This window comes from Odontesthes bonariensis, chromosome 12 (assembly GCF_027942865.1).
Source record: "Odontesthes bonariensis isolate fOdoBon6 chromosome 12, fOdoBon6.hap1, whole genome shotgun sequence".
NCBI lineage: Eukaryota > Metazoa > Chordata > Actinopteri > Atheriniformes > Atherinopsidae > Odontesthes > Odontesthes bonariensis.
In genome coordinates, this window is record NC_134517.1 from 22,534,463 (window position 1) to 22,562,103 (window position 27,641).

Genomic DNA, 27,641 nt, shown 5'->3' on the forward strand with positions numbered 1-27,641 from the left:
ACTGCCCCAGGCGAAATGTTGCCACGATAGGCTACTTATCTGGTTCTTAATAAGGGTGATTCTTTGAATTTGGCTCTCGCTCGAGAGAACATGCGCAGTGTGCAGCGTGCTGCCTTCAGTCAGTGGAGCAGCTGTCCAGGGTTTGGAATTCCAACATGGCAGAGGCTGTGGTCAGTCTTCCCCTCACTAACTTGGAATGGTTTCAAATCGTGAGCAGCCACGCTTGACCGCAGCGAGCCATTCATCTCCACACTCTCCGGATCGATGGTTCTATAAACCCTGACGCTGCCCTGTCCCCTACACAGGTAAGTCCCGCTCTGTCTATCAGGGATGCGAACAATTTAAAAAGGAGAAACGGAGCTGCTCTGTCCGCACCAAACGCTCGCGGAGAGACGGTGTCGAGCATCACAAGGCTGCAGCGCAGGCTGTCTGTGGCCAGTCATTCTGCGTTTTCACAGGCAAAATGACTTGTCACCGCTTTAGAAAAAACTAAACAACAGCTTTGGAGTTAGAGCGACTTTGCTATTAATGTTTGACTGCGTTGTTGGGGGACAAGGGGTTTACGCACGGCTGGATCCAGTCTCCTAAATAACTTTCCTGTAACGAGAAGTTTCTGCATGTCAGCCTGAATATAACTTGCCGCGATACCCGCAGGCGGGAGGTTAATAGATGGATGGGTTGTCATAGCGTTCTTAGTGGGACAACTGCTGGCAAGTAATCTATTTTAAAAGTAAAGGGAGGGGGCATCACGCTGGTTTAGCCTCTTCCTCTAATGGGCGGCATGAAGGATGTGTGTTTTATGTCATCTCCAGTCACTCGCATGCTTCCTATTCTCTAGTTTCAACTCGCGCAAGAAGTGACAGCCTCCAGTCGTGCCTCTGTGGCTCTCGCGTCTCCGTCCACGGCTTACATAAAGACTATTTCTATTTGCGAATACACGGTTTTTTTTTTCGAACTAACACGCATGGTCAATTTTCCTTGGTTTATGATATTCTTAATTATGTGACCGAAATGAACACCTGAAGAAAGAACAAGGGGACGTGCTTTTTTCTTAAAGTTGTGAAATCCGATAGCTGAAGAAAAAAGTGGCTGTAATGAGAAGCAACCTTTGGAATTCCTCCTCGTGAAAATTCCGATTCTGCTGTTTTCCTTCTCCTCTTGTTTTTAGGCTTCAAGACATGATCACTAGCACCAGTTTTTATGGTAGGCCTATGTTTAAATTGTAATTGTGTTAAGTGTTGTTATATTATTATTTGGTATTTGTCGTATTTGGAAAAAAAAAAAAAAGCTGTCATTGCAGCATTTTTGTCTTTGTGCATGCATGGTTCATCTCGCAAAGTTTGCTTGGTTCAGGTTCAATAATTGAAGGATCATAACTCAGATCAGATCAGGACGCAGTGTATGAATCATTTTACACAAATGACATTATTATTTAAGTTCAAAGAGCCTTGAGAAGGTAAGGGAATTGTCCCCCATTTTAATTTGGTTTCTGCAATTGTCATTCTTTATGTGCAGTTCTGTTTTGCTTTTTACTGATTGGATAGTTTTTTGTGTGTTTTTGCATGCAAAACGCTGACAATATGACTACTTTGCTTAAACAGTCATGGATATGACGTTTTGAAGTGAGGCAAATTTACATTAAAAAGATCCAATTTTCAAACCTACCCCAAATACATTTTTTTGTGTTGAGTCTGCTTTTATGTTTAGAATCAAGCCACAGAGATTTTTATTTATTTTTTACTTTAAAGGACTGATATGAGAGAGATGTTTAGTTTTGAATTCTATGACACCACAGCAGTTCAGGACCTCTTTTGAAAATTGAAACAAATGATGAACTAGAAATTTGCTGTCACAGTTCTACAGCCATCGGGATGGATTACAAATAGACAATTTTTTTTTTGTAATAAAAGATTACTAAAAAGTAATTGCATGAAAAAATGACCGGTGATACAACAATACTGTAACTGTCATTTTTTCCAATTATAGCAATATATGAGTATTCTGACAAACACCTCACGGATAGGATTGCTTTTATTTAGATGTCACTGCCACACTAATGGATCTGTTCACAAATGAATTCAAAGAGATATCAGACATAGTTGCTGTTCTTGTTGCAGTGGCAATTATTTGTGACAAGCCAGTAAATGGACACAAAGTCAGGAAAAGTAACAAGTTGTATGTTGGCTCTCTCCTGCAAACACTTTGTCCTGTGTGAACCTTTTCCACCTCCGTAGAACAATTTACTTAATTGTGTTCACACATTTCATTTGCATGTTATGCTTTGAGAGGAAACTAACATCATCAGTAGTGAGCTGAAGTATGTTTTCACTCCTCTTCAAAAATAACAGCATCTGTCACTCAGTGGGAAAAAAAATGTATATTACCATCATGTTCATTATGTTTGAGTGTTTGGCTGTAATGTGGTTTTTGTAAAGTGGGTATTAAAATTTTCTCTCAGATTTGAATGTTTTTCATATTTGTTTCCCTCCCCATGCATGCATTTGTATTAAAATGACTTTTGATTTGAGCTGCTCAGACATGGACACTAAACATGACAGCAAATTGTTTGGAGCGATAAACAATATTTTCAACTTAATCTATAGCTTGTGCCTTAAATCTTTAATATATTTCCCAGCCTCTTCAAAGGTAATATTTCACATTTGGGGTGGCGTGATTAGACTGAGAACGTAGAAAAAACACATGGTAATGTATGCATTTCGATGTTACCACATTTGCACACCAAATTCTAGTGAAAGTAATTATTTCAGCATGAGTAAAAGTGACTTTATCTGAGGGAATTACAATGCATCTGCTTTACAAAAGTCTTACCAGTTAAAGTATTCACCTGTACCTTTGATCTGAAATAATTATTAAGATCTACCTTAGCATATTTATCAGAGTTCAAACTCTGGAAGGGTTCCATGTCTGAGCTCCTGCAGTGTGTTGGCAGATCCTTACTTAACCTCAGACACCTTGAGTGTGCATGGAAAGAAGCTGACAGCCCTGTTTATTCCTGATAGGATGGCACCAATGATAACAACCTGAGCTGCTGCTTGACATAAATCTCTGAACAGAATTTGACAACAGATGCTGACCCTCCTGTTTTCATCACCATCTTCACTATATGTCACACAAGTTGTATAGAGAGGTAGTAAATAATAACACGGACCTGTGTGCGGTAAACTAAAAAGATACCAGAATATTCTTGTTCCATTGAGACACATTATTTAGACAAGGGCATTACTTTCTGTTCGTGGAACGGAATTTCTTGTTTACTGTGCAGTGTAATTTGGTCTGACAGATTGCAGGAAAATATTAGACTGTCAAAATAACACTTTAATTTTTTTTCCCCCTGTTCCAGTGCTGTTTTACAAGCTCATATTGCCGTGTGCGTTTTCAGGCTGCAACAGAGTAGGTTCCCATAAATTTAGTGTCTGCATACCCCCCTGTTATAATGCAGTACAACCAACTACTTTGGTTCAATTGGTCTTTGGTTAATTATGGTCACTGATTTACGGACGTGTCCACATACACTCAGGGATGTGCATCTTAGATAAATATTTGACTTAAAAGCTTGATTTGTCTTTGTGAAGCAGTTTAGCTTCTCTGAATGTTCTGTCTGTAATCCGAAGTGTGTAACGCCACAAGTGATCACTAAAAATGACAGCATGATTTAAAGCATTACTTTAGGGAGACGGTATACAGTACAACTGACACCTCATATATACACTAATGACGGCAATTAAAGCCAGCTCCAGAATACACTGCGCTGACTCTGTGTAAATGCCCCCTGGGATGTCTGCAGAGCTTTTGTAAACAGATGAAATGTTCATCTTTACCGATCGATCTATTTGACAGTTACTACAAGGAATCCTGTCCCAAACCTTTAACTACATTAAACCACATCAGAGCAGGATTGTCATCTTGAAGCAAATATGTTAAGTGGTGTCTTTGCTGTTTTTCATATAAAAAGCTAAAGAGTCCCCACTGGAGTCAAGACTCAAGCAAAAAGGGACGAAAAAACTCCAGTCTTTTAACATGTTCCCCCTCCCTCCTCTCTCTTTGTCTCTGTCTTGGTTCATCTCTCCCTCCCTTGTATCCACTTCTCTGTCGTTTCCCTCATGGCAGCTTGCTGTGTTATCTTTGCGCATTTCTCTCTACACTGACAATTCTCGCAGTGATTTAAGTTGGACTGCATTAGAAGGTGGAGGCAGCTGTCTGTTGCTATACTGAGGGACGTGTTTGCTCTACTGCAAAGATGAAGGACCATGAATCCTTGACATCCTCCCTTTTTCCCTCCTCCTCCTCCTCCTACCATCTCATTTAGACACAGTGAATGTCTGCTCAGACTTTTGAGTCTGAGTGACAGCATATGGCATAGAGATTTTCTAAAATATGTGTGCCTACCATTGGCTGCTTGTATTTACGCTTCATATGTCTTCTAGCTGTGGGCCTGTCATGTGATTTTATTTCTTCTAATTCTAACAAAATGCTCACAGGTTAATTTGGATTAACAGATTCTATCTGACCAAACAATGCAGGATGCCTATTAATGATATTTAGAATCAGTTTAACTGCAGCTTGCTTGGAATACTTTGATTTTATAAGGCATAATATGTCCTGGAAAGAAAAGCTGAAATATAAGTTGATAAGCAGGTTTTCTTTTTGTGTGCATGCCTGTTGGTCTGCCTGTCTGTTTTTCTTTGGGCATGTTTTAATACCTAAAATTGTTTGAACACAGACCCTTCTAAAGCTTTCAATTTTTTTTGTAAAGAAACAAATCCTTGACATGTACATCCTAAAATGTCATTATGATCAATATATAAAATATAATGTGCTTGTCAAGCTTCAGGTCCACTAACTGACTGATCATAATAGCAACATTTGAGAACGTACCGTATGTTGCAGGGCTGCGTTATTCAGGCCATTGCAAGGCATATTATTTACACAGAGTTCAGAATTTGTTGCCTCAAACTCTTTGTTCATCTCTCTTCCAACACATCGAAACAGGGGCTTTGTTTCATCTCCTTCACATGAGGTGTCTCTGCACTCATAAGAAGACGAGGCAGCTTGGAGCCTGTTGGGGATTGGCTAGAATAGACAATCCCCAGGTGTACTAAACTAGGTTTAGCACTAAGGCTTTTAATCTGGACTTGTAGGAGATTCATGTGCATTCATAGATTTGCCTCTGTAATTATCATACCCCCAGTGGCAGCCACAGAGACATTTGCCTAAATCACTGATGTCCTCATTACACTGTTTACATTTTAATTAGATGTGGGGAATTCTAGATTTTCAAAATTCCTTTAACTGACCAAAACAATTGTAGATTGATAAATCTTTACTTTAGCCTAACCCTGCATTTCAACAGTATGCATATTTCTTAAAAAAAAAAATAGACAATCTTCCATATTTAGTTTTTTTTGTAAATGCTGTCCTCCTTACATCCCGTTAAAGTGTTTTCTTATCAAATTTATGAGGTTAACTTTTGAATTTTCTGGTTGAGAACATAATTCGTGGGATGCTGCATAACCGCGGTCTGACTGGAGGAGCTGTCGAGAGCTCTAGACAACAGGATGATCTTGTTATTCATCTATGAGAAATAACAACATCGTGTCCTCAGGACTGAATCCGCTTCCAAATCTCCAATTTATTTATTAAACCAGATAACATACTGTAACCGTCAGGCTTTAAGTACCCAACAGTATGTTTAACAAAATCTACAATTTCATGATTTTTGAAAATAGCTGGCACTTTGAGCCATCATTGTGTGGCTGAGTACTGTTGCTTATCATTGAATAACCTTGGTGAAGAGAGATGTTTGTTGTTGTCCTTCTTCCAAGGTGTTTTTTTTTTTTTTTTTTTTTTTTTTTTACATGCTGTTGGGGAGTTTCATATTGTGAGATAGCAGCGAGCCTTTCACATGAGGATGAGAAAAAAACTAGTATTTTTGCTCTATTGAAATTCCTCTTGTGTTCTCTCATAAACCAGTTTCTGATTAATCTGATAATCGAGGCCACCACTGCATACACACCGAAGGCGGCGAGCAACTAGACAGCTCTTTAAGTAATATTTCATTCCACAACATTTGTCAGCTTTATTATAGTCTACTCGAAGTAGTAAATGTTTGAAATGACTGTCCTTTTATGCATATCTTCGAATATAACAATATAATCCCTTAATTATGATTACACTTGACTGACTGACTGACTGACTGACTGTGGCTTGTTGGAAATTTAGATTGAAAAAAAATGATGAAAACATTTTTCTCACAGAAAAACAGTACAGCGCAGCCATTTAATGCTTTTGAAATTGTAGTAATGACTAAATAATGATTTTACGATTCATGTATTGAAATACACGCTTGAATTAACATTGACATTTATATTCAAGAGCATGCTTGTATTTGGTTTGAATATAAAAACTCATCTTTTGACTCTTTTTTTTTTCCTCCTTCCATTTATCCCCCCCATCCTAATTGTCTTAAACATCAATTTGAGACAATTATCTAAAGCGATGATCAGATGAGATGTGAGCTATCAGTGCTTTTCTTAAAGTTCTCAGTGATTCATTCATCCTCCGTGGCGTCGGGTGGCTGACAGTTTGGCCTGGTGCCAGGCGCTAGCAGAGGAAGGCTTGAGAGCCGGGGACGAGAGAGGATGGGTTGAGGTTTGCCTGATGGTGTAGCGAGGAGGGAGAAAGCGGTGACCAGAGGGGAGAGGAGAGAGGGGGGTGTGTATATGCTGTCATGGAGGTTTAAGGTGTCAGGCTTTGGCAAGGCAGCGGGTGTCTACAGTGACGTGACTACAGCTGTTTGTGCAGGAGTAAAGGAGTACGACTGGACACGAAGGGAGAGAAAGAAAATGCAAGATTTTTATTAGATTAATAAATGTATACAAGTTAAACTCATAAATCTGGGTTTTGCTTTAGGTGTCTGAATAATTCCTGGAAGTATTGTCTTGGCATGTGGCCAATTTGACCGTCTCTTTCGTAGTCCACCTTGTATTAGATGCGTTTTAAAAAAGGAAAAAGAAGTCGCTAAGAAATGAGCGCTTAAGAGATCAGCATCAACACTGAGCTTCATGAGCGCTGACACTTCTTTTGTGTTCTTTATCAGGAAATCACCTCAGGAGTCACGTTGACTTTGCATGGTCTAAAATAGTTGTTACAGTGGACTGCCCCTCACTCGCACGGTCACTTCCATTGTAGTTATCTGGGGAGGGAAGGTAGAAGTACCACACTAAGGTTTTGCTGAGAGCTAAACAAAATTTAAACTCCCTCCAATTGAGGCATTTGTCCTATATGCTCTGTCCTGCATGTTGCATGCCTTAAACAAAGGCTTGCGTTCTGTTTGATACCAGTGTGTAAGATATCTGCAAAGCACAGAGCTATTCAATGTTGTTAGCTGGTTGTGTCTGCAGCTTTTCTAACTCAGTTAGCCTAGAGATAATTTCTTTCTCTTATTGACATTAAAAGAAAAAAAACCTAGTTTATTGTTGCAGTTTTTCTGTAATGTTCTCCTTATTTAAAGGGAAAATGTTTTAATACTACATCATTCTTGGCATTATTAGGCCTGCACTCAGTTTATGGCAGCATTTCTATATCGTCCGGAACAATAGGAGATTCATTTACTCGGAGCGTGATGTTTCAGCAGCCTAACCCTGACTCCATCGCCTCTCCCACATCTTTAAATGGATCCCATGAGTCTTCAGTTCTGTTGTTTCCATTATTCATTTCAAAACTTCTATGTAGCACGGAGAGGCTAGAGGGGTGAAAATAATTTTGTGTCGGAAAAAATTGATGTAAAGCAAAGTCACTGCTTTATGCAAAGTGTGCTATGCCTTGGGAGCTAGTGAGCTGGTGTACTGTAGTGAGCACTCCTTGGAAAAGGGCTGTACTGTGTGCATGTGTGTCATGCCTGTGTGTGTGTGTCTGTGTGCTCCTGTCAGTCTGTCAGTAGGCCTAATGTTGCTCCCTAGAGGTACCTGGGGGAGACCCATCTAGCACCCAGTCAGCCTCCGCTGGCGGCTAAGTAGTGACAACGCGTTCCCACAGAGAGCGGAAGTGTCATAGTATGTATGTAAACTAGTGACAGATGACTGGAGACATGTGGCCTGTAGACACTGGGCCTGAAAGTAAAGCAGTTTTGCCTCCTTGGCTTGCTTTTCTTTCATCCCACTTGAGACATCAGAGAGGGAGCATCAGGCTCCACTAACAGTGCAAAATACAGTGACAACAAGTCAAAGATGTGAATAAAAAAGGATGCAAATCATTCGGCATGAAAAGACACATGCTACTCGCCAAGGTTTTGTTTGCCTTTGAAAGGCTGTAGCAAAGGAGTGAGGAGTTTTTCAGTGTGCAGAGCTTCAGGCAGCTTTTCTAGGCCACAGGTCATGTGGGTCAGTGTTACACTCCCTGCAGCCTCACTTCAACCCTCAGTCTGGAAATAGAACATGCAACGTCACCCAGCCAGGAGGGAGGTAGATTCCAGACCTCAGTGGCCACAGGCTGCACATGTGGAATCTGCTTGTGTAGTTGACCCCAAGTGTTTGAAACTCAGAGTGCTCCCAGTAGGATATTGTTATTTCATGCATACCCAAATGAGCAAGGCTGTATGAATTGCCTTGTACAAAGTGGACCAATGTACTTTCTGTTCACTACTGGCTGTTCACAATTCATCAAGGGAGCTCACATGAGCCAGAAGCACATTTATTTAACAGTATGCACCTAACCTGTAAGAAAGGCAAAAATTTAACAAATAAACAGCAGAGTAAATGTTTTTATATTGCATGTTTCTTCCAGTAGGCTATGTGCCTGTTTTCCCCCTATAAGCATTCGGTGCAATAGATGGAAAGCTGGCGCATGGAAGACAGTCCCAAAAAGTGCACTGTAAAGAATCAAGCATTACATCCAGGACTTACAATCAGAGATCATAATGCATGTTTACTGTTATCTTTATTATAGATTCTCTTACACTAACATATAAAGCAGTCCCTTTTTTTGGAACACAATGAAGATGTCCAATAAAGGTAATAGATACGAAACAAGAACGTAATAACTTCAAGTACATCCCAATTTATGGTAGCATTTATTGAGAGGACATGCTAAGTCCAGTCCAAGCTAAACGCAGACACAATGTAGAATCCTGATTGAGTTCTGATCATGTGAATCTTCAAAGAAACCTTTGACCGCTTTTTTAAAACCATTTTGTTTTTGAGCTCTGCTGTGCAGAGAGGATAAAGGAGGACTGATGAGACGTGTTTGCATTTTCTTTCTTACACTGCTTGAAGCATTTGCAGAATAATTTCTTTGAGGGTGATTGCAGGAACAGAGAGACAAACAGCAGACAGTATCAATATTTGATAATGAAGGTTTTTCCTAATAGTGATCATTTGAGAGATCTTTGTCCAAGTGACGGCTCAGCTTTCTATCCAGGGAAGTAAAATCTATGAGCACTGATGAGTTCATGCTCCAACAAATATATGCATGCCAAACTGTTTATTGTGAGCTCCAATAGCGCTATTGTGCTCTTCTCTTGTCCATGCGGCGCAAAGAGCCAATTCACATTTGAGCAACGGCTAACCCTTGCTTGTGTATATTGATGACTGGGATTTGTGTCTTAATAGAATTGTGTCTAATTAATTAGCTTTTAATTGGCTGAACTCTGAACATGCAAATGCAGCACAATGTGGAACAATCATTGCTTTAAACTGCATAAAGAAGTGCACATAATGAAATCAGGGAAATGTTTGGTGTCTGTTCATTCTGTGACTGATAATTTGTGCTTTGTAGTGTAAAATGCAAAACCTACCTGAGGAATGGACGGATAACACCCGAAAGGTGTTTGTTGAACAAAGAGACTGAGAAAAATATTTGAAATGCCTACCTCTCGATTTCTATTAATTATCTAATTTATTTTTCACAATTGCTTTTTTGACACAAATTGACCTTTTTTCTTTCCTTCATTTCATAATCTATTAAGGAATGCTCTGGAATAATTTCTGATGCACGTTCCTCATTTATGTCAAAGCACTAAACTCTCTGAAGGCTCCAATTTCTCGTCCGCCTGTCTCACAGCGGTTTATGGTTGTTGTAAATAGACATCTTTCATTTTTGCCTTTTGTACAAATTGTAGCACAATTACAGCATTGCTCTGCTACAGCATGCTTGCGAATGGAAATAGCAAAAGGTTAAGCCAATCGTACAAATTAGAGATGTTTATTATAGCAACCAGGAATAATTCTTGCTTCATGGTACTCGTTTAAACCTGTTTCCATCTTTGGTTTGGAGATTACTACAGCTGTGAATTGGTGATAAATAAGTAAAGTTAATTGAATTTCTAGTTTTATTCGGGTACCCCAACAAGATGGCATCCATGCATTTTATAGTTGAATTGAGGATTTGTAATCATGCAAATTTGCTATGTTTTGGCTACGTTAATGGCTTTGGAACAAATTAACTAACTGCGTAATATTGTGGTATAAGTTATAGATACACATGGCTCTGTTAGTGGGAGATTTAGTGTCCACCTACTTGAAACAAAGCTAAATCTGAGAATGGAGAGAGGTCTTTGAGGATTTTTACAGTTTGGCTCATTGAAAAGAAACAGATACTATGGATATACTATGGTCATTTTTCTTTCATGGTCTCGTATCGACCATGTTTCTTCCTAAGAGGAGGAAACTGCAGATCAGCAGGGTATTCAGCTCATTACTTCACAGCTTAAAGATGTTTCCATCTTCTATCAGACCCATTTTTAGATAAGGCAAAAACAGTCTTAAAAAATTAATTAAATGCAAATGTGGTTTCAATCAACCTTTTCTACAACATTATTTCAAAATTATGAAAAAGCATATCATTCAAGTTCTTTTTTCTGATGTAACTCAACACGATTAGAGATAATATGAAGGAAAGAGGAAAAACCTAAACTTCTGATTCCTATACAGTGAGGGGATCTCGTGGCTCAGCGCTGGTGTCATTTTGTTGGCATGCATTTAGTGTGCAGTGCTTCAGGCAGCTTAAGAATCACTGCAAATCATTCAAAAAAAATTGTTCTCAGTTAACTTGCTTATGATTAAACCTTTACGTGGCAATGGGTGGGGTCTCTTCCAAGACAACAGTGCAGCTCCACTGGGTTAGTATGAAATCATACGATGGTCCTCACAGTCAGTGGATATCCAATTAGTTGAAAATCTGAACGCAAAAAGACATGTTAGACTGACTAAACAGAAATGTGTTTGCTCAACCTAAATGTTTTGAGTCTAGTATTGGTAAACTCAATAAATGAATTGTTAATAAACCCTCAACTCAATACATTTATGTTGAGCAAACATATTTCTGTGTTACCAGTGTAACATGTGCCTCAGTTATTTTTGTCTGTGTAAGACTTCCAGGTGCACTGATGCTGTTTTGATGGCAAGTGGTGACCCAACAGGTTACAAATATGCTTTGTGATTGTTTTTCCCTTCAGTTTGCCCCACATCTCTAGTTGTGCTTGACTTTGCTTAGGAAATACTTCAGTGGTTAATTTTTATTTTGACTCAACCGTTTGGTAGAGCAGGTTTATATAAAGGAAAATATAAAACATGAGCAGTAAATTTGTTTTAAGTGCAGCCTGGAAAAGCATATGGGTGTGAGTGTGTTGTTTTATTCAACACGAGCACACACACACATCGAGCTGGTAAAGAAACATACAAATATGATATTCTTGTTTGGTCACTTACACAGCATTTCAAGGGAAATATATATTGGGAATATATTGGGATTATCAAAAATTGTTCAATACTTTTAAAAAAAATCAATCTTTCCTCTAAATCTAGTCTTACCTTCAAAGGCAAATGCTGTAATTCACCTCCGTGGTGTGCTCACTTTGCCAACTTAGCTCTTTGAAATCATTGTTTGCCAGTGGGCGAACCAATCTCCTTGACAGCTCTTTCCTTGTAAAAGTTCTCCTTTATGGCTTCCTTACTTCACTTCAGTAACTTTATTACAGTATAGCTGAGAGATTTCTATTTCATATTGACCTAAAATTGCTTCAGTTGTCTCATTTCACCTTTTGTCTGGCCTGTGTTGGAGAAGTGACCTTCTTTGAGACTTGCAGTCGATACCACAGAATGCTTCAGAACTCTTCTGACAGCAGTTACAGGCAAACATCCTTTTGCTGCTCACTCGGGTGTTTTTGAAGTTAGATTTCAATTTAAACTTTAATCAGTTTAGTGCATTGTGAAATGCAAATAGAGCAGCAGATGCCCTTGGCATTCATGTACATGCAAAAAAGATTTTAAAAATTCAATTATTTAATTTCATAAATGCAGTTGCAATTATTTCTATACAACAGAGTTGGGTTTAGAATGGGTTTAGGAAAATTCAAACGGCCTTGCATTTCAGTGGATCATATAAATACATTTAAAGATGGATCGTAAATGTTATTATATGCTACAAAGGATTTTTTTTCATATCTGTTTAAAGATTGAATTGTGGAGATGGTTTATCTCTATAAGGTATATTTGCTTAAATAATTTTCACAATTAAAAGTGATTTTTAAAGAGAACTAAAGTCCGTGTACGAAGGAGAATGTGTGCACTTTTTTTTTCTTCTCATTCCCAGGAATTTTTGACAAATACTGATGAGCATCTCTTAGATATTTTGTTGTGTCATGGGTGACACTTCAGTTTTTAAATTTTCTTTATTTTCTATTTTTCAATCAATTTTGCTCTCCCTCACTATTTTGTTGGATTAGGAAACTAATGTGGTAAGCAATACACCCTTTTAAGAATAAAAGTTTGTTTTATCTCCATACTGGGAATTATGAGTTTTTTTTTTTATGTACTTTTTTTCACGTCTTTTCACCATGTTTTCATGGTGGTTAAGTCTAATGGTTGGAAGTAATCACAGTTGTGAATTGGACCAGTGAACAAGATCATTTGGTAATTTCCAATGGGCCCATTGGTGTGTAAATAAGATGAGTCGGTGTGATGAAACCACTGCCTTCCAGTGAAAGTAAAGGTGTGCTTGTTTTACTTGTTCTCGTCATCCTCAAGGGAACTAAAGTTTGGGGGATGAAGAGTTAGTGGGTTGCTTTTGGTCAATGATTCCACATTTAGGAGGGTCACAATATGCTTCTCCTTTCTTTTGAAGTGTGTAAGTGATCCCTTGAGAGGCAAAGTAGCCAAGTTCATACTGGTTAGTAAAAAAAAAAAACCCTGCTCTGCTGTATGTGTGCTCTAAGGTTAAACAAGTTTTACCCCCTGTTTGAGTTCAACAACTGTGTTCTTTTAACTAACAAGCCATTTGAGTATTCATCAGTATCATGCACTACAGAACACGATGAAAGCTGTCTGCTGTAATTGTCTTAGTTTTTAACCCATGTTCGAGTTCTACTGGTGTGTGCCGGACTGTTAGTTTAGCATATGTGTGGATTTAGCTGTACTTAGGGCAGTAATGGAAGATGTTGCCTCAAGAGCCTCTTGGTCTGAAGAGTCTTGGTTTAATGAGCATCACAGAGACAAAGAAGTGACAGCTCACCCTCACAATATCCAGAATTAATATGAAATATAAGAAAAACATGCTGCCCTAAAGCCAACAGAGTTAATCGTGAGCTCAGCCCAAAAATTCATGGGACTTTAGAATAGAAGTATGCAACAAATACATTTTACAATTTAATCAGAATCAGTAATCATTCTTAACTATTTAGCGTTCTTGAATGTTTAACTTTCAGATAACAGCAAAGTATAATAAAAATGATTAAATATAATGGGATTATCTAATTGTGACAATGTATTATTGAAATTAAAATGAGTCATTGTAGATTCTGGAGAAAAGAAAAGGCACATTGTATTGTGTAAATATTATTGTGTTGAATTTTTATTTATTCAATTTGTATGTTCGGTTAACTGTATAACAAAAAAAAAGGTCTAAAACTGAAGACAAAATTGAATTTGTGCCTCATTAATTTTTCCTTGCCCTGTCCAGTCTGACACTCAATGATATAACAAAGAACACATTTTCCTACATTTGAACAGCTTTTAGAGCATATAAATCTTACAAGGATTTATATGGTTTATTCAAAGGTAACTCGTGTGTCAGGTTGCCTTACTCCTGGAAAGACTATGGTGTTTTATCCTTACACTCACACCTGTAGGTGCATTGTCAGGAAATACAGCAATTTTTGATTATATTTATTTATCTATTTGTTGTAACCTCTGCTTACTTTAGGTGTAAGCTAAAATACATTTTGGAAAGATTGGGGTTTAATTCAAAATAGAGAACCTTTATTTTCAAGGTTACAATATTAAACATGCATGTAGAACACAGACTATAATTTCAGAAGGAAAACAAATAACCATATCTGTTCAAGTCCAGTGTTCTGTTGAACTATCGTCCCACCAAAATCTTTAGCTTGGACCTTGTGGCCGCCCCACTTCATGCCACTTTGCTTCTGTTATAATTACTTGAGCATATTTTTTTAGGAACCTCCATTGTAGTCTAAGTAACTCAAAGACAATGGGAATTAGCGCACTGATCTCTGAGAAGAAAATCTCTCCATGCTGTTGCAGATCTGTCTAAGGAGCATAAAATGTGCTTTGGGTGCACTTAAACAAATTGGCATTTTGACACCTTCCTGCAACATTGTGCTGAAGGTTTTTTCAGCTTTAACAACTCTATGATAATTGCCAAAGTAATGTTTTAATTTTTTGCGAATTGCGACTATGTTTTTATGGTAACTGCTTGCTGTCCTCAAATAATTGTCTAACTTTTTCTCGACCATGGCAGTCAGGGTGTGAGCTGACTCTCACCCTGTTGTTTAACTGTATTTTTATTTTGATCTTTATTTTGGTGTTCCTGTGTGGCACGAAACTGCAAGTAAATTACCTGCCACAAAAAGTATAGATGTAATCATGTCACCAAAGTCATCACTTTTTAACCACACTGTCAGCTTGTAAATCTTTAACAATGAATAGGAAAATACATGCTATAATTGACCACACTAAGCTGTGACAGATACAGTTGTAAAATGTTTTCAATATATCTATCTTTATCTTGTGCTAACTGTATTAGCACCGAGGGATTTACATTTCATCAGATGAGTGTTAAGATGTGTTGTGCTACTGCTGTACTTGGTCAGTGCTTGCCAGACTCTTTTCTCATAAAATGCAAAAGATTTCTAGATGTTAGATTTAATGGTGCATGGCAATTGTTTGTTATTGGAACAATGATAGTGGGCATATATGATGCTTTCACAGCTAATTCTGGGTGAGGCATTGAGTGGGCGGGCAGAGTGATACACTATTATAAATGGTGTGCAGACTTTTCTCATTTGGTATACCATTAGTGTAACAATGGTGCGAATCTACTCAGATGTTCATGTCTGAAAATGACAGGGGAATCTTTCCTTGACTGTAAGATCAACTGAACTGTAAAGGTAGAGGAAGGCCACTTTACACGACGGTTAAATAAACAGTCTTTTTTTTTTTAGGTTTTGACATTTTAACTCAGTTAGATATCTCTGTCTGGGGTGGTTGCTGCTGTAGCAACCAGTTTCATATGACGTCAGTTCGAACCAAATTCACTGCAGTGAAAATAAATTATTACCACAATCTTTAAGAAAAGGCTCTTTATAGTTTTAAGTCTTTGCTGTTGGCTTTATTTGTGATGTTCTATCTGAGTAAATAATATATTGTAATTATAGGAAAAATACTGTGGTTGGTGAGGCCACTGATGAATTCATGAAAACAGTGAATGAAAGCTGATGGATATTTTAACATCCATTTTGGATGCTCTATGACTACAACTTCGACTATTCCATATCTTCTCGTCTTATTTTGTGTGTATATCAGATCATACATAAATTGTTTAAGGTGGTTTGAGTTAGTGATATATCTGCTTCTGGGACTGAGCTGGCTGCTCATTAAGCTGCAAAGATTTCCCATGAAGAACTAAGCATGCTATCCACATTTTACGACACCTTTCAGAAAAGCAGAGCATTATCTAGTTTCAGCCTGGAATGTTGAATAGATATGTTAGTGATTGTGGTCTTTGCTTCAGAGATCAGAAATATGTTTTCGCTGTATGAATGTTAGACAGGTGCCTTAAATGACTACATATTTCAACTGAAAAAATCTGAGGACATGGAATTAACTTATTGTGAATTATGCATTTGGTGATGCTCTTCCATAGCAGTTAAAAGAAACTGTTGACTTTGTGATTATGTGTCAAATGTCTGTTGGCTGCCCTCACTGGGTGCAGTCAACAGTGACAAGGTCCATTGCTCAAGTAAATACAGCAAAGTTCCCAACTGAGCATATGGGAAGCTAAATGATGGATAAAGGGCATAAAGAAGTCTCTTTATAATTTGTAAACTATTTAAAGAATTAAGAAGTCTTGCACCTATGAATGTAACATCAGATATGACAGAGAAATATTATAAAGTGTGCCTCAAGAAATAATAATGACATACTTCATTTCTTCATGAAATGTATTTGTGATTCTATAGTTACACGTTGGATCGATCAACTGCTTTAATCTGTGGCTTTGCGCAAATCCTCACTTCTTTGAATCCTTCAAGCATATGGTGACAGCTGCAATGTATTCCAACAAAAGCATGTGTTGGATTCGTCTCATATACATTGAATATTTTACATAGTACTGTAAAAAAAATAATAACATAGGAGAGCCCATGAAAACTTGGTCTTTTAATAGCATAGGTAAGCATATGGGCATAATGATATGCAAAATATAATCAATATAAATTTCTTATTAGAAAAAATAAGCACACCCTCTATGCACTGGCTCTACCTCATAACAGTTTGTTTTGTGGTGCATAATCTGAATCATATATACATGATATCCACTTTACAGCATTTTATCCATGATCATGTTTACGAACGAGCATACAACCAAACGTGTGAATTTCAATGCATATAGCTTACAAGTTACTGGGATTGTATCGATGATTTTAAGGGGGAAAAAAAATCTCCTTTACCACATAACCAGCTACACGTTCATTAATTTCCCTCAAAGTGAGCTGCACATGTGCACTGATATGTGCAGGGCTGATTGCCTGCTGAGGAGCAGAAGAGACACGGAAAGAATGGGATTTTCTTTTTGTCTCGCTTTCTTTTTTGTCTGTTTAGTGGCAACAAAACACACAGGCTATACCGTAAAATGTCAACAGTAACAGATTAATTATTTGAGAAAGTAACTAGTAATGGATTACTTGAATAGTAAAACCAATGAGCTACGCTACTAGTGACTAAAAAAGGAAACCAGGTCGAATGCCCTACTCCCAACGCTGCTAAAACTGGATTATTTGAATACAGTGACATGGGACATGTTTGCCGAAAACCAAAGGCAGCATTTGAGTGAAAGAACCTTCATAATAATTTATAAAAGCATCGGGGTATCAGTAGCATGGTTTGAGGCTGGGCCCTGTTATAGACTGACAACCTATCCCGGTGTACCCCTCCTCTTGCAGCTGGGATACGCTCCAGCCCCCCCATGACCCTGACTTGGATTAAGGGGGGTATAGAAAATTGATGGATGAAGGAATAGTTGGGGGCTGATTTGATGCAGCAGGACCTGGAACACTCACCATCATAAGCCCTTTTCACACATCATTTGCGGCTTATTGGCACAAAAAAGATGTCCTCATTAACCCGTCGCTTTTCCTTCTTGGTAATTCAAACACGCTAGACAGGGGCGGATCAGCTCGCATCAGTGTATGTTTACAGTTTTCAAGCCAGCATCACGGAATCACCTGAGTGACGACAGCATCATTGGTTAGAAAGGCGCACTCCACGATACCAGCTTGACCTTACACACGTAGCCCATTGCGTCTCTGTAACTACCTCCTTTGCTGGCTCTGAGGTGTAACAGCAGCGGATTAACTTCAACCCCCCCATGCCGACTCTGTACTTTCATTCATGATACCGATGCAGAACAAAGGCACATCAGTCCTGGCTCGAAGGGCATGTGTGCAAAGCAAAGCGTGATTCAGGAAAATGTGTCAGTGTTGTGTGTGAACTCAAATGCAGGAAATCTACCAGAGTCAGGCAGGCATATGATAAATAACTTACTAAATCACTCAAACAGAGCAAAGCACTGTGGTGGCAGGTAATCCAAGAGACAATGAAGAGCACAATGCATGATACACAACAGAAGAGCGACATCATGGATCTTGCACTGAACAAAGAAAACCGGGGAGTAATAATACAGAGAGAGCTAATGACCAACCAAGGGCAGGTGCGATAATTGGCTAATTGAATGCCAGTGTACAGGGAGAGTAGAAAGCAAGACTAACTGACGCAACACAAGGAATGTAATGAGGAATATAACAAGAATCCAGTAGATGAAACAAAACAGAAAAACCCTACATGAACTTAAAAGACCTAACACAGAAAACACAAAAATCAGAACAATTAAGTAACACTAAGACCCAGCCAAAAACAGAACACAAATGTCCACAGATCATGACAAAATGTGAGACCATTGTCCAGAGATGCCAGAGGTGGTTCACCCAACATGACAATAGTCAATGACATTTACTTAAATCCATTCAGTAATGGCTTAAGAGAAAAAAATGGAGAATTGTGGAATGGCACAGTCAAAGCCAGATCTTAATCCTATATTGGAGACTGCCCTCTTCCCCAAAACTTGACCATGTGGTGTTTGTTCATGCAGGCAGATATGTTATATTATTCCCTTTAAAGAATATGCAATCTCTAGTGGTCATGATAACAACTGTGCATGAGGCGTAAAAGTGGTGTTCGTGAAGATACTGTCAGATCGTAAAAATGATGTCTTTTACCCGGAACCATGATTGTTTACTAACCCAACCCAGACACCTTTTATTTGATACTTTTTCTAAAGCCAACAAGAAAGTGACAGCTTTACATTCTTTGCTTACATAAAACCATAGAAACCAGAACAATGCAGCCATGAAACCCTGTCCATGAAATTTCATAATCTAAAGTATTTTAGTAAAGTGTTATGAGGTTATTGATGGAACATATGTTGGCCTTAATCTCATATCACACTAACCCCCTTGGTTTAAAGTACAAAACTTATCTGTTCCTTCCAGCCACTCCTTCTGAGGAGTGTGTGGCTTCTTTAACAAAATACCTGAGAATGACATCTGCACTGAAGAGGAAATGCTCGTATTTCCCTTCTGATGCTTGTAGGGGCAATACTCAACAGAAAGGGGTTATTTACACTATTGAGGGGTATGAACATACTTATATGACCCTTTCAGTTGAAGGACTTGTTGTATATTGAGATGTTGTGGGGGGATTAAAAACAGGATGTGCATGCAAGAAGCCCCAAGCTGTTGAAAAAGGTTAATGTAAGACTGATATATTGTTGTGTTGATATTTCTAAATGAAGAACTAAATATTTAATGAGGTGTCCTAATATTTTTACAGCAGTGCTTCTACCTCTCAGAATGAATGCGTGTTTCTAAGAATTCAGCCAAAGTTACATTTTTTCATTGTTCCATTTACCCAATACATGTATGAATAAACAAATAGTGAGAACAATTGTCTTTATAGCAGCAGCTGGAATGTTATTATATGATCAGGTATTGTTGTGACAACAAACAAAGGCATTGTCACGGGATGTTGTAACTTAACTGGCAGGTTAAATACAATAAGCATAGAATAACAGCATGCTTTCACAGTCATTTTCCACCTTTGATTAGAATATAATCCACTGGGATCAGTGGACTTTGAAAGTGTGGGGACATGTAGTAATTTGCTGCCATGGGTGGTCAGACTGTGAAATGTATAAGAAGTAGCCTTAGAAAAGACAGTGACTGAGGAAGGCCTATCTTTTCTAAATGAGGGGTTAAATGGCACCCTGCCATCCAAAGATTGGAATTACTGCCACATGAAGCTCTAAATTGAGTTTAAATAGTCTTAACTTGATATGTGAGATGAATGACTCTATAGCCGTACCGATTACCATTTCATAGTGTATTAGACTTCGCCCCACCCCTACAAAGACTATCTCCAGTGAATTTGAATATGAATATGAGCTTGTTTTTATTTATAAACATAATTACTGTCTGTCTGCAATATTTGCACGCTTGTCAAGTAGAGAGCTCTGTGTGTGCAGAATAAGAGCAAATGCTCCCATAATTATGTTTACGTCTGGCTCTGAGAATCCCAGGGTTGTAATGATCAGTAATTATAAATACTTTCTGTATGTCTACTGCCTCAGCTGGGACTATTGTGTGGTGTGAAGTGCAGAGTTTGTGTGGCTTAATTATGACATTGTACATGGTTAAATGTACCAGTCTGCTTCAGTTTGAGTTTTCAGTGTGTAATCACGCTCAAGTCAGACTTTAAAGAGCTCATTACAGTTAGTTTTCTAAAGAGTGGCTTATTAAACACAGTTACCTAATAAGCATCTTTGATGGTGCAAATTGGCAAAAATGGTAATGAGTCTGATTAGGCCGCGTTTCAATTAAGACAGCTTTCCCTCTACCCAACCACCTTCCCCTCCCCCAAAAGCAAAAGGGGGAAGGAAAGTCCAGCCCTTTATGCTTGGGAACCTCCTGGAAGGCATTTTACCTCAACTCTATCTCTCTCTTCCTCTCCCTCTCCCACACACACACTTACCGTACGCACATACACAGAAAAAGGGAAAGAAAAACCACTCTGCCACCTCTGTGCTTCCTTTCAGCGGCACTGTAATGAATAGAGAATTGTGCAAGCGGTGGTCCAATTTACGCGCAAGGAAATTGGATGGACAGAGTGGAGGCCCAGTCTTGTTTGCTTAAAAACGGCCTGGGCTACCAGATTAATAGTTCCCAAAAAGGTCAGCCTCTCTGTTTCATCGATGATGATCACTGAACCAGAAATTACATGCCACAACGCAGAATGACACCATGACATCATCACATGTCGCATGCTCAACTGCTTTTCTTTTCACTGATGGGTGTGAAATGATATGCACAGTAGATAACAATGATTGTCAGGACACCACCATTTTATTATTAATGACGATTCTATATGCGTTTGAAAAATATATGTTTTCTTGAATATATCTCACAACTTGTAGGGGATCATCCAAATCTAACATTTTTTTAAGACTAAAGATTGGCTGCATTTTGGGAGAAAAAAATTCCCTGAAAGAAATTGTCTTAAAATTTACCCTCGAGGATTAATTAGAGCCATGAATTGACAAATACCAAAGAGTCCAACAAAGGCCTTATTTGTTGATGGCTGATCAGTGGAACTTGAGCTCATGTCCTGAGGCAATCTGAAAACATTCCACCAGTTGTATGCTCTGTAATTATACCATTTTAAAGAAGGACAAAGGAACCTGTGGATGATGTTTTGAATTTCTATGCAGTTAGAATAAAGGGCAGATTTTACCGCAGTACCAAAGTGCCAGATCATTATGATAATGTAGTGTGTGAGCATATGTAAATTTGTGGATGCAGTGTGTGTTTAATTGTATTTCTGTCTCTCGCTATATATGTATAGATACTATGTTTTAGTGCACATTGTATCTTCTAGGATTGAAACCTTGAACCAATCAGGTTATATAAAGTCTTATCGTTTCTCACATTCAGTGCTATATAGATATTATCAGATATTGGGTTCTTTAGATTTTTCACCTACAGACATACGACACAAACGTGATGACATTCACATTCATTCTAATATGCAACGTTAAATTTTGATCTAACATAACTGAACTCACATTACTGCAGGATGTAGGTTTTTTTTTCTGTTTCCTAATTTCAATAGACCTTTTGCTCAGTTTAAATGGTTTTCTACATAGAAAATAAGTAGTTCGCTATATTTTGATCGTCTGTGTGGGGCTCAGTGATCTCAAGTACACTTTGCAAGTAGCTCCTCTTTGATTGTCCAAAGTGGTACACTGTTCAGAGTGTATTTGCTATAATACAAGAATCTCACTCAATGTGAGCTGTGTGCAATTTTGCTATTGACAAAATGGGCCTTGAGTGTTAAGGAACTCTAGTGAATGATTTTTACAAGAGCCATTATCCCATAATGGTTGAGATTCTTGGCAGACAATGCAGTGCTAGTTGCTATTTCCCCAATACTGTAATAACTGTGCAAACCTTTTTCTCATTTTCTACCGTATGTACAAAAAAAAATGCAATTAAATGTCACGGTGCACTGAAAAAATTATTAGAACTTAAAATCTCTTACTTTTGCGATCCACCCACCTACAAACCTAAAAAGATAGCTGGCCTAGAATATAGTGCGTAACTAATACAAAAAGGTAATCAGTAACTACTTTTAATATTCTCAAGAGTCTGGCTGCCACATAAGCTTTTATTAAAACATTTTTAAAATAAGGTTCAGCATTTTTATTACCATGAAAAGAAACTTTTTTTACATAATTTCTGTAGCCGTTCATCCATAATAATGACTCCCTTATTTTTCTGCTCAGGCTTATTGCATCGTGCCTTTATCTTTTTTTTCCTTTAATCATTAGCTTGGATGGTTGACAACTATGTGAGCCATAGCATGGATCTCTTTGACTAAAACCTTGTAAATTAACACAATTAGTGCAGCATCATCCTCCTAATTAGCAGCTGGTGTCTAGTGTGGCACGTTGGCAAACGGCTGGGAGGGAGTCGGAAGGGAATCTACAGACAAACACTGCATTTGTAATCTGCCTCTGGACAATAGCTGTTTGTTGTTTAAATCCTCTGATATGGACTTAACCTACTGAATAATAAAGAATAGTAGTTTGGCAGCATCTTAACAAAGACAGCTGTATTTTAACAGGCAAGAAAGGTTTGCTTAATCGCATCCTTTCTTTATTTCATATCTTTGTGTAGCTTTTGATCAGATTAGTGTTGATGAAAGATTTGCCTCTATACACTCTCAGATTGTTTTGAGCTGTAATCTCTAATAGTCTACTTTTTAATGGGGCACAGCACTTTCACTGATAATCCGAAAGTAAAAGATGACAGCATCAGGGAAATCTTTTATTTGCATATTGACTTTAGGATTTAACTTGATTATTTCCATCATTCAAACCGTTAAGGCATCATAGAGAGACAAAGTGAAGCTGCAGAGAAAAAAGACAAGTGAGGAATGTTTTTTTTTTTTCTTCTTCTTTCTTTTTCTCTTTATTGTCGACGAGGAAGCAGTAGGCAGAGTCGATGTGGATGTAATTCATGCTGGGCTGAGGGCTTTGTGTGATGAAAGCAACAGAGCGCTGCCAAGGAAGATTGCTTTGCTGCTCTCCTCCAAGCAGATTTGAAACTGTCTCAGAATGCCTCAGATGAGAGTTGGATTATAGACTGACCTGCAATGTCTGTGTCATTCTGCTCTGCGTTGGGTGGATTATACCACAGTAACCAGGTGTTGGGTCCCACATCCTCCCACTGACCATGATGTGAATCCAGTTAGTGTTGTCTGTTTATCAGATGAGAGACAGTTTAAGAAGCAGGTTGTAATGTTTTTTTCTTTGTAATATTCATTCATTCTTCATTCAAAGAAGTAGAAAGATAGTTAAAACCTTTTTTTCTTAGTGTTTAAATTTCTACTCATTTGTCTTTCTAAAATATTTATGAATTTTAAATGGTTGTGAATTATATTTGATACTCACTTTGACATATTTCTCCCTTATGCAAAATATCTAGGTCTAAAGATGCAGTGGACCCCAGAGCACACACAATGGGCAGAACAACACTTTGACATCTCATCCACAACCCGCTCGCCAGCACACAAAGTGGAGGCCTACCGGGGGCACTTACAGCGAACATACCAGTATGCGTGGGCAAACGATGACATCTCTGCACTGACTGCCTCCAATCTGCTCAAGAAATATGCAGAGAAGTATTCTGGGATCTTAGAAGGCCCAAATGAAAGAGCCCTGCTGTGCTCCTACTCTGATAACACCACCACCGGACTCATGAATGGACGAAAGTCAGAGAATGAGGCCTGGCAGGAGGGGATTTACCCAATGAACTGTGCTCCAGATGTTATATCTGTGAGCAAAGCTGGAATGACAGCTGCCCTACCCCCTACAGATGCGTCGGCTAGCATAGGCAGCTCCCCAGGGGTGGCCAGCAGCTTGTCTGAGCCTAGCTATTCCAGCAGTAACTGTGGGAGTCACCCAGTCACCACTCTTCACTCGGGCCTCCCCTCTCAGGAATATACTGCCAGCTACAATGGCTCGTACCTTCATTCTAGCTACAGCAGCCAGAATACCCCAGCCCTTCCTTCTCCACACCCCTCTCCTTTGCACAGTGCTGGGCTGTTACAACCACCTCCCCCACCGCCTCCCCCTGCTTTAGTGCCAAGCTATAATGCTGGGTCGCCAAATCTACCCAACTACAATTATCCTCCAACAGGGTATGCTTCACAGACTGCTGTGGGTCCTGGTTATAGCCCTGGGGGAGCACCCCCCCCTTCCGCTTATCTACCGTCTGGTATTGCAGCCCCTACACCAATACCTCCCTCCACACTACCTGGCTACACCTACCAGTCCCATAATCACACACCAATTGCACCTACACCTTTAAATGGCAGTACATCCAACTCATTAAAACGAAAAGCTTTCTACATGAGTGGACATGGAGATATGGACTCAAGCTATGGTAATTTCAGCTATAACCAACAGCGCTCCTCACAGAGTCCAATGTACATAGTAGCAGACAGCAGCGTGTCAGATTCAAACAGGAGCAGTGGTTTTGAAAGAAATGCTGAAGTATCATCTTTAGGTTTTAAGCCAACCAAACAACCAATGTCCTCTGATCAGCCAAGAAAATTTAAGATACACCCTGGCAGAGCACTAACTCCGCCGTCCTATGGATCAACCAAAAGCTCTGCAGGGGATCTCAGAACTGGTGAGCCCTACAGCAAGTTTGGATCTCCCATCATGAGCGAGCAAACTGAAGAGCACAGACAACACCTCTCCCACTCCCTTACAGGACCAGAAATAGGTACGGCTACCTCCTCCATCCATGCTGCAGAGAAACAACTGAAGAACAGCGATTCCAACCTGGTGGAGATGGTGACAACAGAAATCCTTCAGCAAGGTTCTCCGGTGGACTGGAGTGACATCGCAGGTTTGGATATGGCCAAAGCAGCTATTAAAGAGGAGATACTGTGGCCTATTTTAAGGCCTGATATGTTTAATGGACTTGCCACATTACCTCGGAGCCTCCTTTTGTTTGGACCTCAGGGAACTGGTAGATCAATGCTGGCACGCTGCATGGCCATTCAGCTGGGGGCTGCCTTTTTGCGACTAAGCAGCTCAGCACTGGTGACCAAGTGGCTTGGGGAAGGGGACAAGATCATCCAGGCCTCTTTCCTTGTTGCACGGTGTCGCCAACCAGCAGTCATCTTCATCAGTGATCTGGATCTGCTGTTGTCAGCCCAGCTCAGTGACGAGAGTCCAGTGAATCACCTCAAAGCTGAGCTCCTCATACAGCTCGACAGTATTCTGACTTCTGCTGAGGACCATGTTCTTGTGGTCTGCTCTACCAGCAAGCCTCAAGAGATCCCTGAGAGCCTACGGAGGTACTTTACTAAGCGATTGCTCATTCCCTTGCCTGATGGGTCAGCACGCCATCAGATAATCAGTCAACTGCTCTCAATGCACAACTACTGTCTTAGTGACAAAGAGATGTCACTTCTGGTTCAGAGGACAGAAGGATTTTCAGGACTGGATGTGGCCCAGCTATGTCAAGAGGCTCTGGTCGGTCCTCTCCATGGCATGCCTGGTGCTGACCTGTCAAATATTCACCCTGGTCAGATGAGACCAGTCTCTTATCAAGACTTTGACAATGTATTTTGCAAATTCCAGTCAAGCATATCACAAAAAGAGCTTGACATGTACACTGAGTGGAATAAAATGTTTGGCTGTAGTCAATGAAAGAAACCCATTGAACACGATTTCTTAAAACTCAGAAGTTGAATACAAATAAGGTCTTTGGCCCTCAGTGAGCAAGAAAAAAAAAAGACATGACATGAACATACTATATAGAGCATAGCGATTGCCCTTACAGGCTTCACAACTGTCTGGACATCACACATTGTTAAAAATCAATTTAAGATTTTTCTTGGCTTAGGCTATGCGCTCACTGAAATAACCTGTAAACAATGCCCCAATTTTTGTATATAAATATATATACAAATATATATATATACTGCTGATCATGAGATTTTGTTGCTATTAAGTGCCTGAGATGGTGCTGATAAAGTTTTTTTTTCTGTTTTTTAAATTGTTTTGTTGTTGTTTTGCCTCACAGTCGTCATTGGTGATATGTGCTAATATAACAAAAGCTTTACAATGTGACAAAAGAAAAAAAAAATTTTTTCATTGGAACAGTGTTTCTCAGCTGTGTCTGTTTCGTGCTCTCTGTGAACCGCTGTGGTTAATTTGAGCTGAATTAAATTTATTGGCATAATTTTTTTGTTGGGCTTCATTATCCTGCACTTGGTTTTTATATGTGTAAGTCGTTTCATTACAAGAACACTGACACACCCACTTTTTTTGGCTGAAACAGTGTGATTTGTTTTAAATCAAACTTACATTTGTTCGATATACGAGCCTTTCCTCTGTCGTTTCCAAGAAAAGAAAATGTTTTACAAGGTGACTTCACTTAAAATAAGACAAAAATGTCATTCCTGTCAAAATATTGTTATAGTAAGTAATTCACATTGTAAAATTCAGAATTTTTTCTTTTGATGTTCTCTTTTTGAAAACTCAGGAACGTGATGTTGATATATTTAGTACCTCATGGGCTTTCACTGAAGCACTACAAGCTACACAAGCATTTGGCCTGCATTTGAAGTTGCAGCATCAAAACAGAAAAAGCTTTATAATACCTCAAAAAGCTCAAAATGAGAAGGTTACTACAGTGAATGTATGAGGGTATTGTCTTTTATTTGCAAGGCCTAAAATCAGTTTGTTTAGGATTCTTTACCTTTGAATTTATTTGAAAGGGAAACTGGTATTATGATCAGAGATTTGCCTTTAAAGTAAAGGATTTAAAGCAGATTAAATTGTAACCTTGAGAAAATTTCCATTTAGAACTTTTCTTTCCCCGTTGGCTATAACATGGAGAACCTTCATTTACATCAAAACAATGATCCAGTTGTTCGGTTTCCTGTTCAGCTTGTGGTGGTGCTGTGCTGAGAGAAATTTCGAAAGGTGCCGACAAACATCTCGGGGTAGAGGAAGACATCAGCCCTGAGCTATTGTGCTCTGTCCTGCTGCTGTTTTATCATTAATGAAACCTAAGGATTATGTAAGGCCTACGTTCCTTACTACTACAGTTTCTTTGTTATCTCTGAAAGACAAATTCACAAATACAGCAAAACACGACCACATACTCTGCTTGTTTGATGAGGAAACCCCATGGGGAACGCACCAAACAATATTTAGTTATGTGCAAAATCTATTAGCTTTACATTTTTATTACCCTTTGCTTCACCACATTATGCACTTGAAGGGGAATACCACTGAAAACTACACACTCTGCCTTTGCCTTAGGACAATTTGGTCTTTATCAGCTTGAATTCACAAGTAGATCTTGTTGCATTACCTTGTTAGACCCTTGAATCTGTATTAAAAAAATAGATGTCACAGGCTTCTCAGTGATGCTATGTGCAGATTTTTTTGTCTTGAATATATATATACAT

The 27,641-nt window shown here is 38.9% G+C and overlaps 1 protein-coding gene across 2 annotated transcripts; it reads left to right on the plus strand.

Moving 5' to 3' along the window:
• Positions 1-154: 154 nt before the first annotated feature.
• On the plus strand, positions 155-27,641 carry fign (fidgetin). 2 transcript variants are annotated; one of them, XM_075478718.1, is made up of 3 exons: positions 155-305; positions 1,169-1,203; positions 23,630-27,641. In XM_075478718.1, exons 2-3 carry the CDS (start codon positions 1,179-1,181, stop codon positions 25,867-25,869), a joined length of 2,265 nt encoding a protein of 754 aa, XP_075334833.1. In that variant the 5' UTR covers positions 155-305; positions 1,169-1,178; the 3' UTR covers positions 25,870-27,641. The 2 variants fall into 2 exon arrangements, with proteins under 2 accessions (XP_075334833.1, XP_075334834.1); XM_075478719.1 differs by lacking the exon at positions 1,169-1,203.

What these genes read in the sequence shown, in the direction of transcription:
- fign (XM_075478718.1), top strand. Translation starts at nt 1,179, where the DNA reads ATGATCACTAGCACCAGTTTTTATG. An exon ending in CACTAGCACCAGTTTTTATG is followed by an intron (nt 1,204 to 23,629) that starts GTAGGCCTATGT and finishes CAAAATATCTAG; the next exon opens with GTCTAAAGATGCAGTGGACC.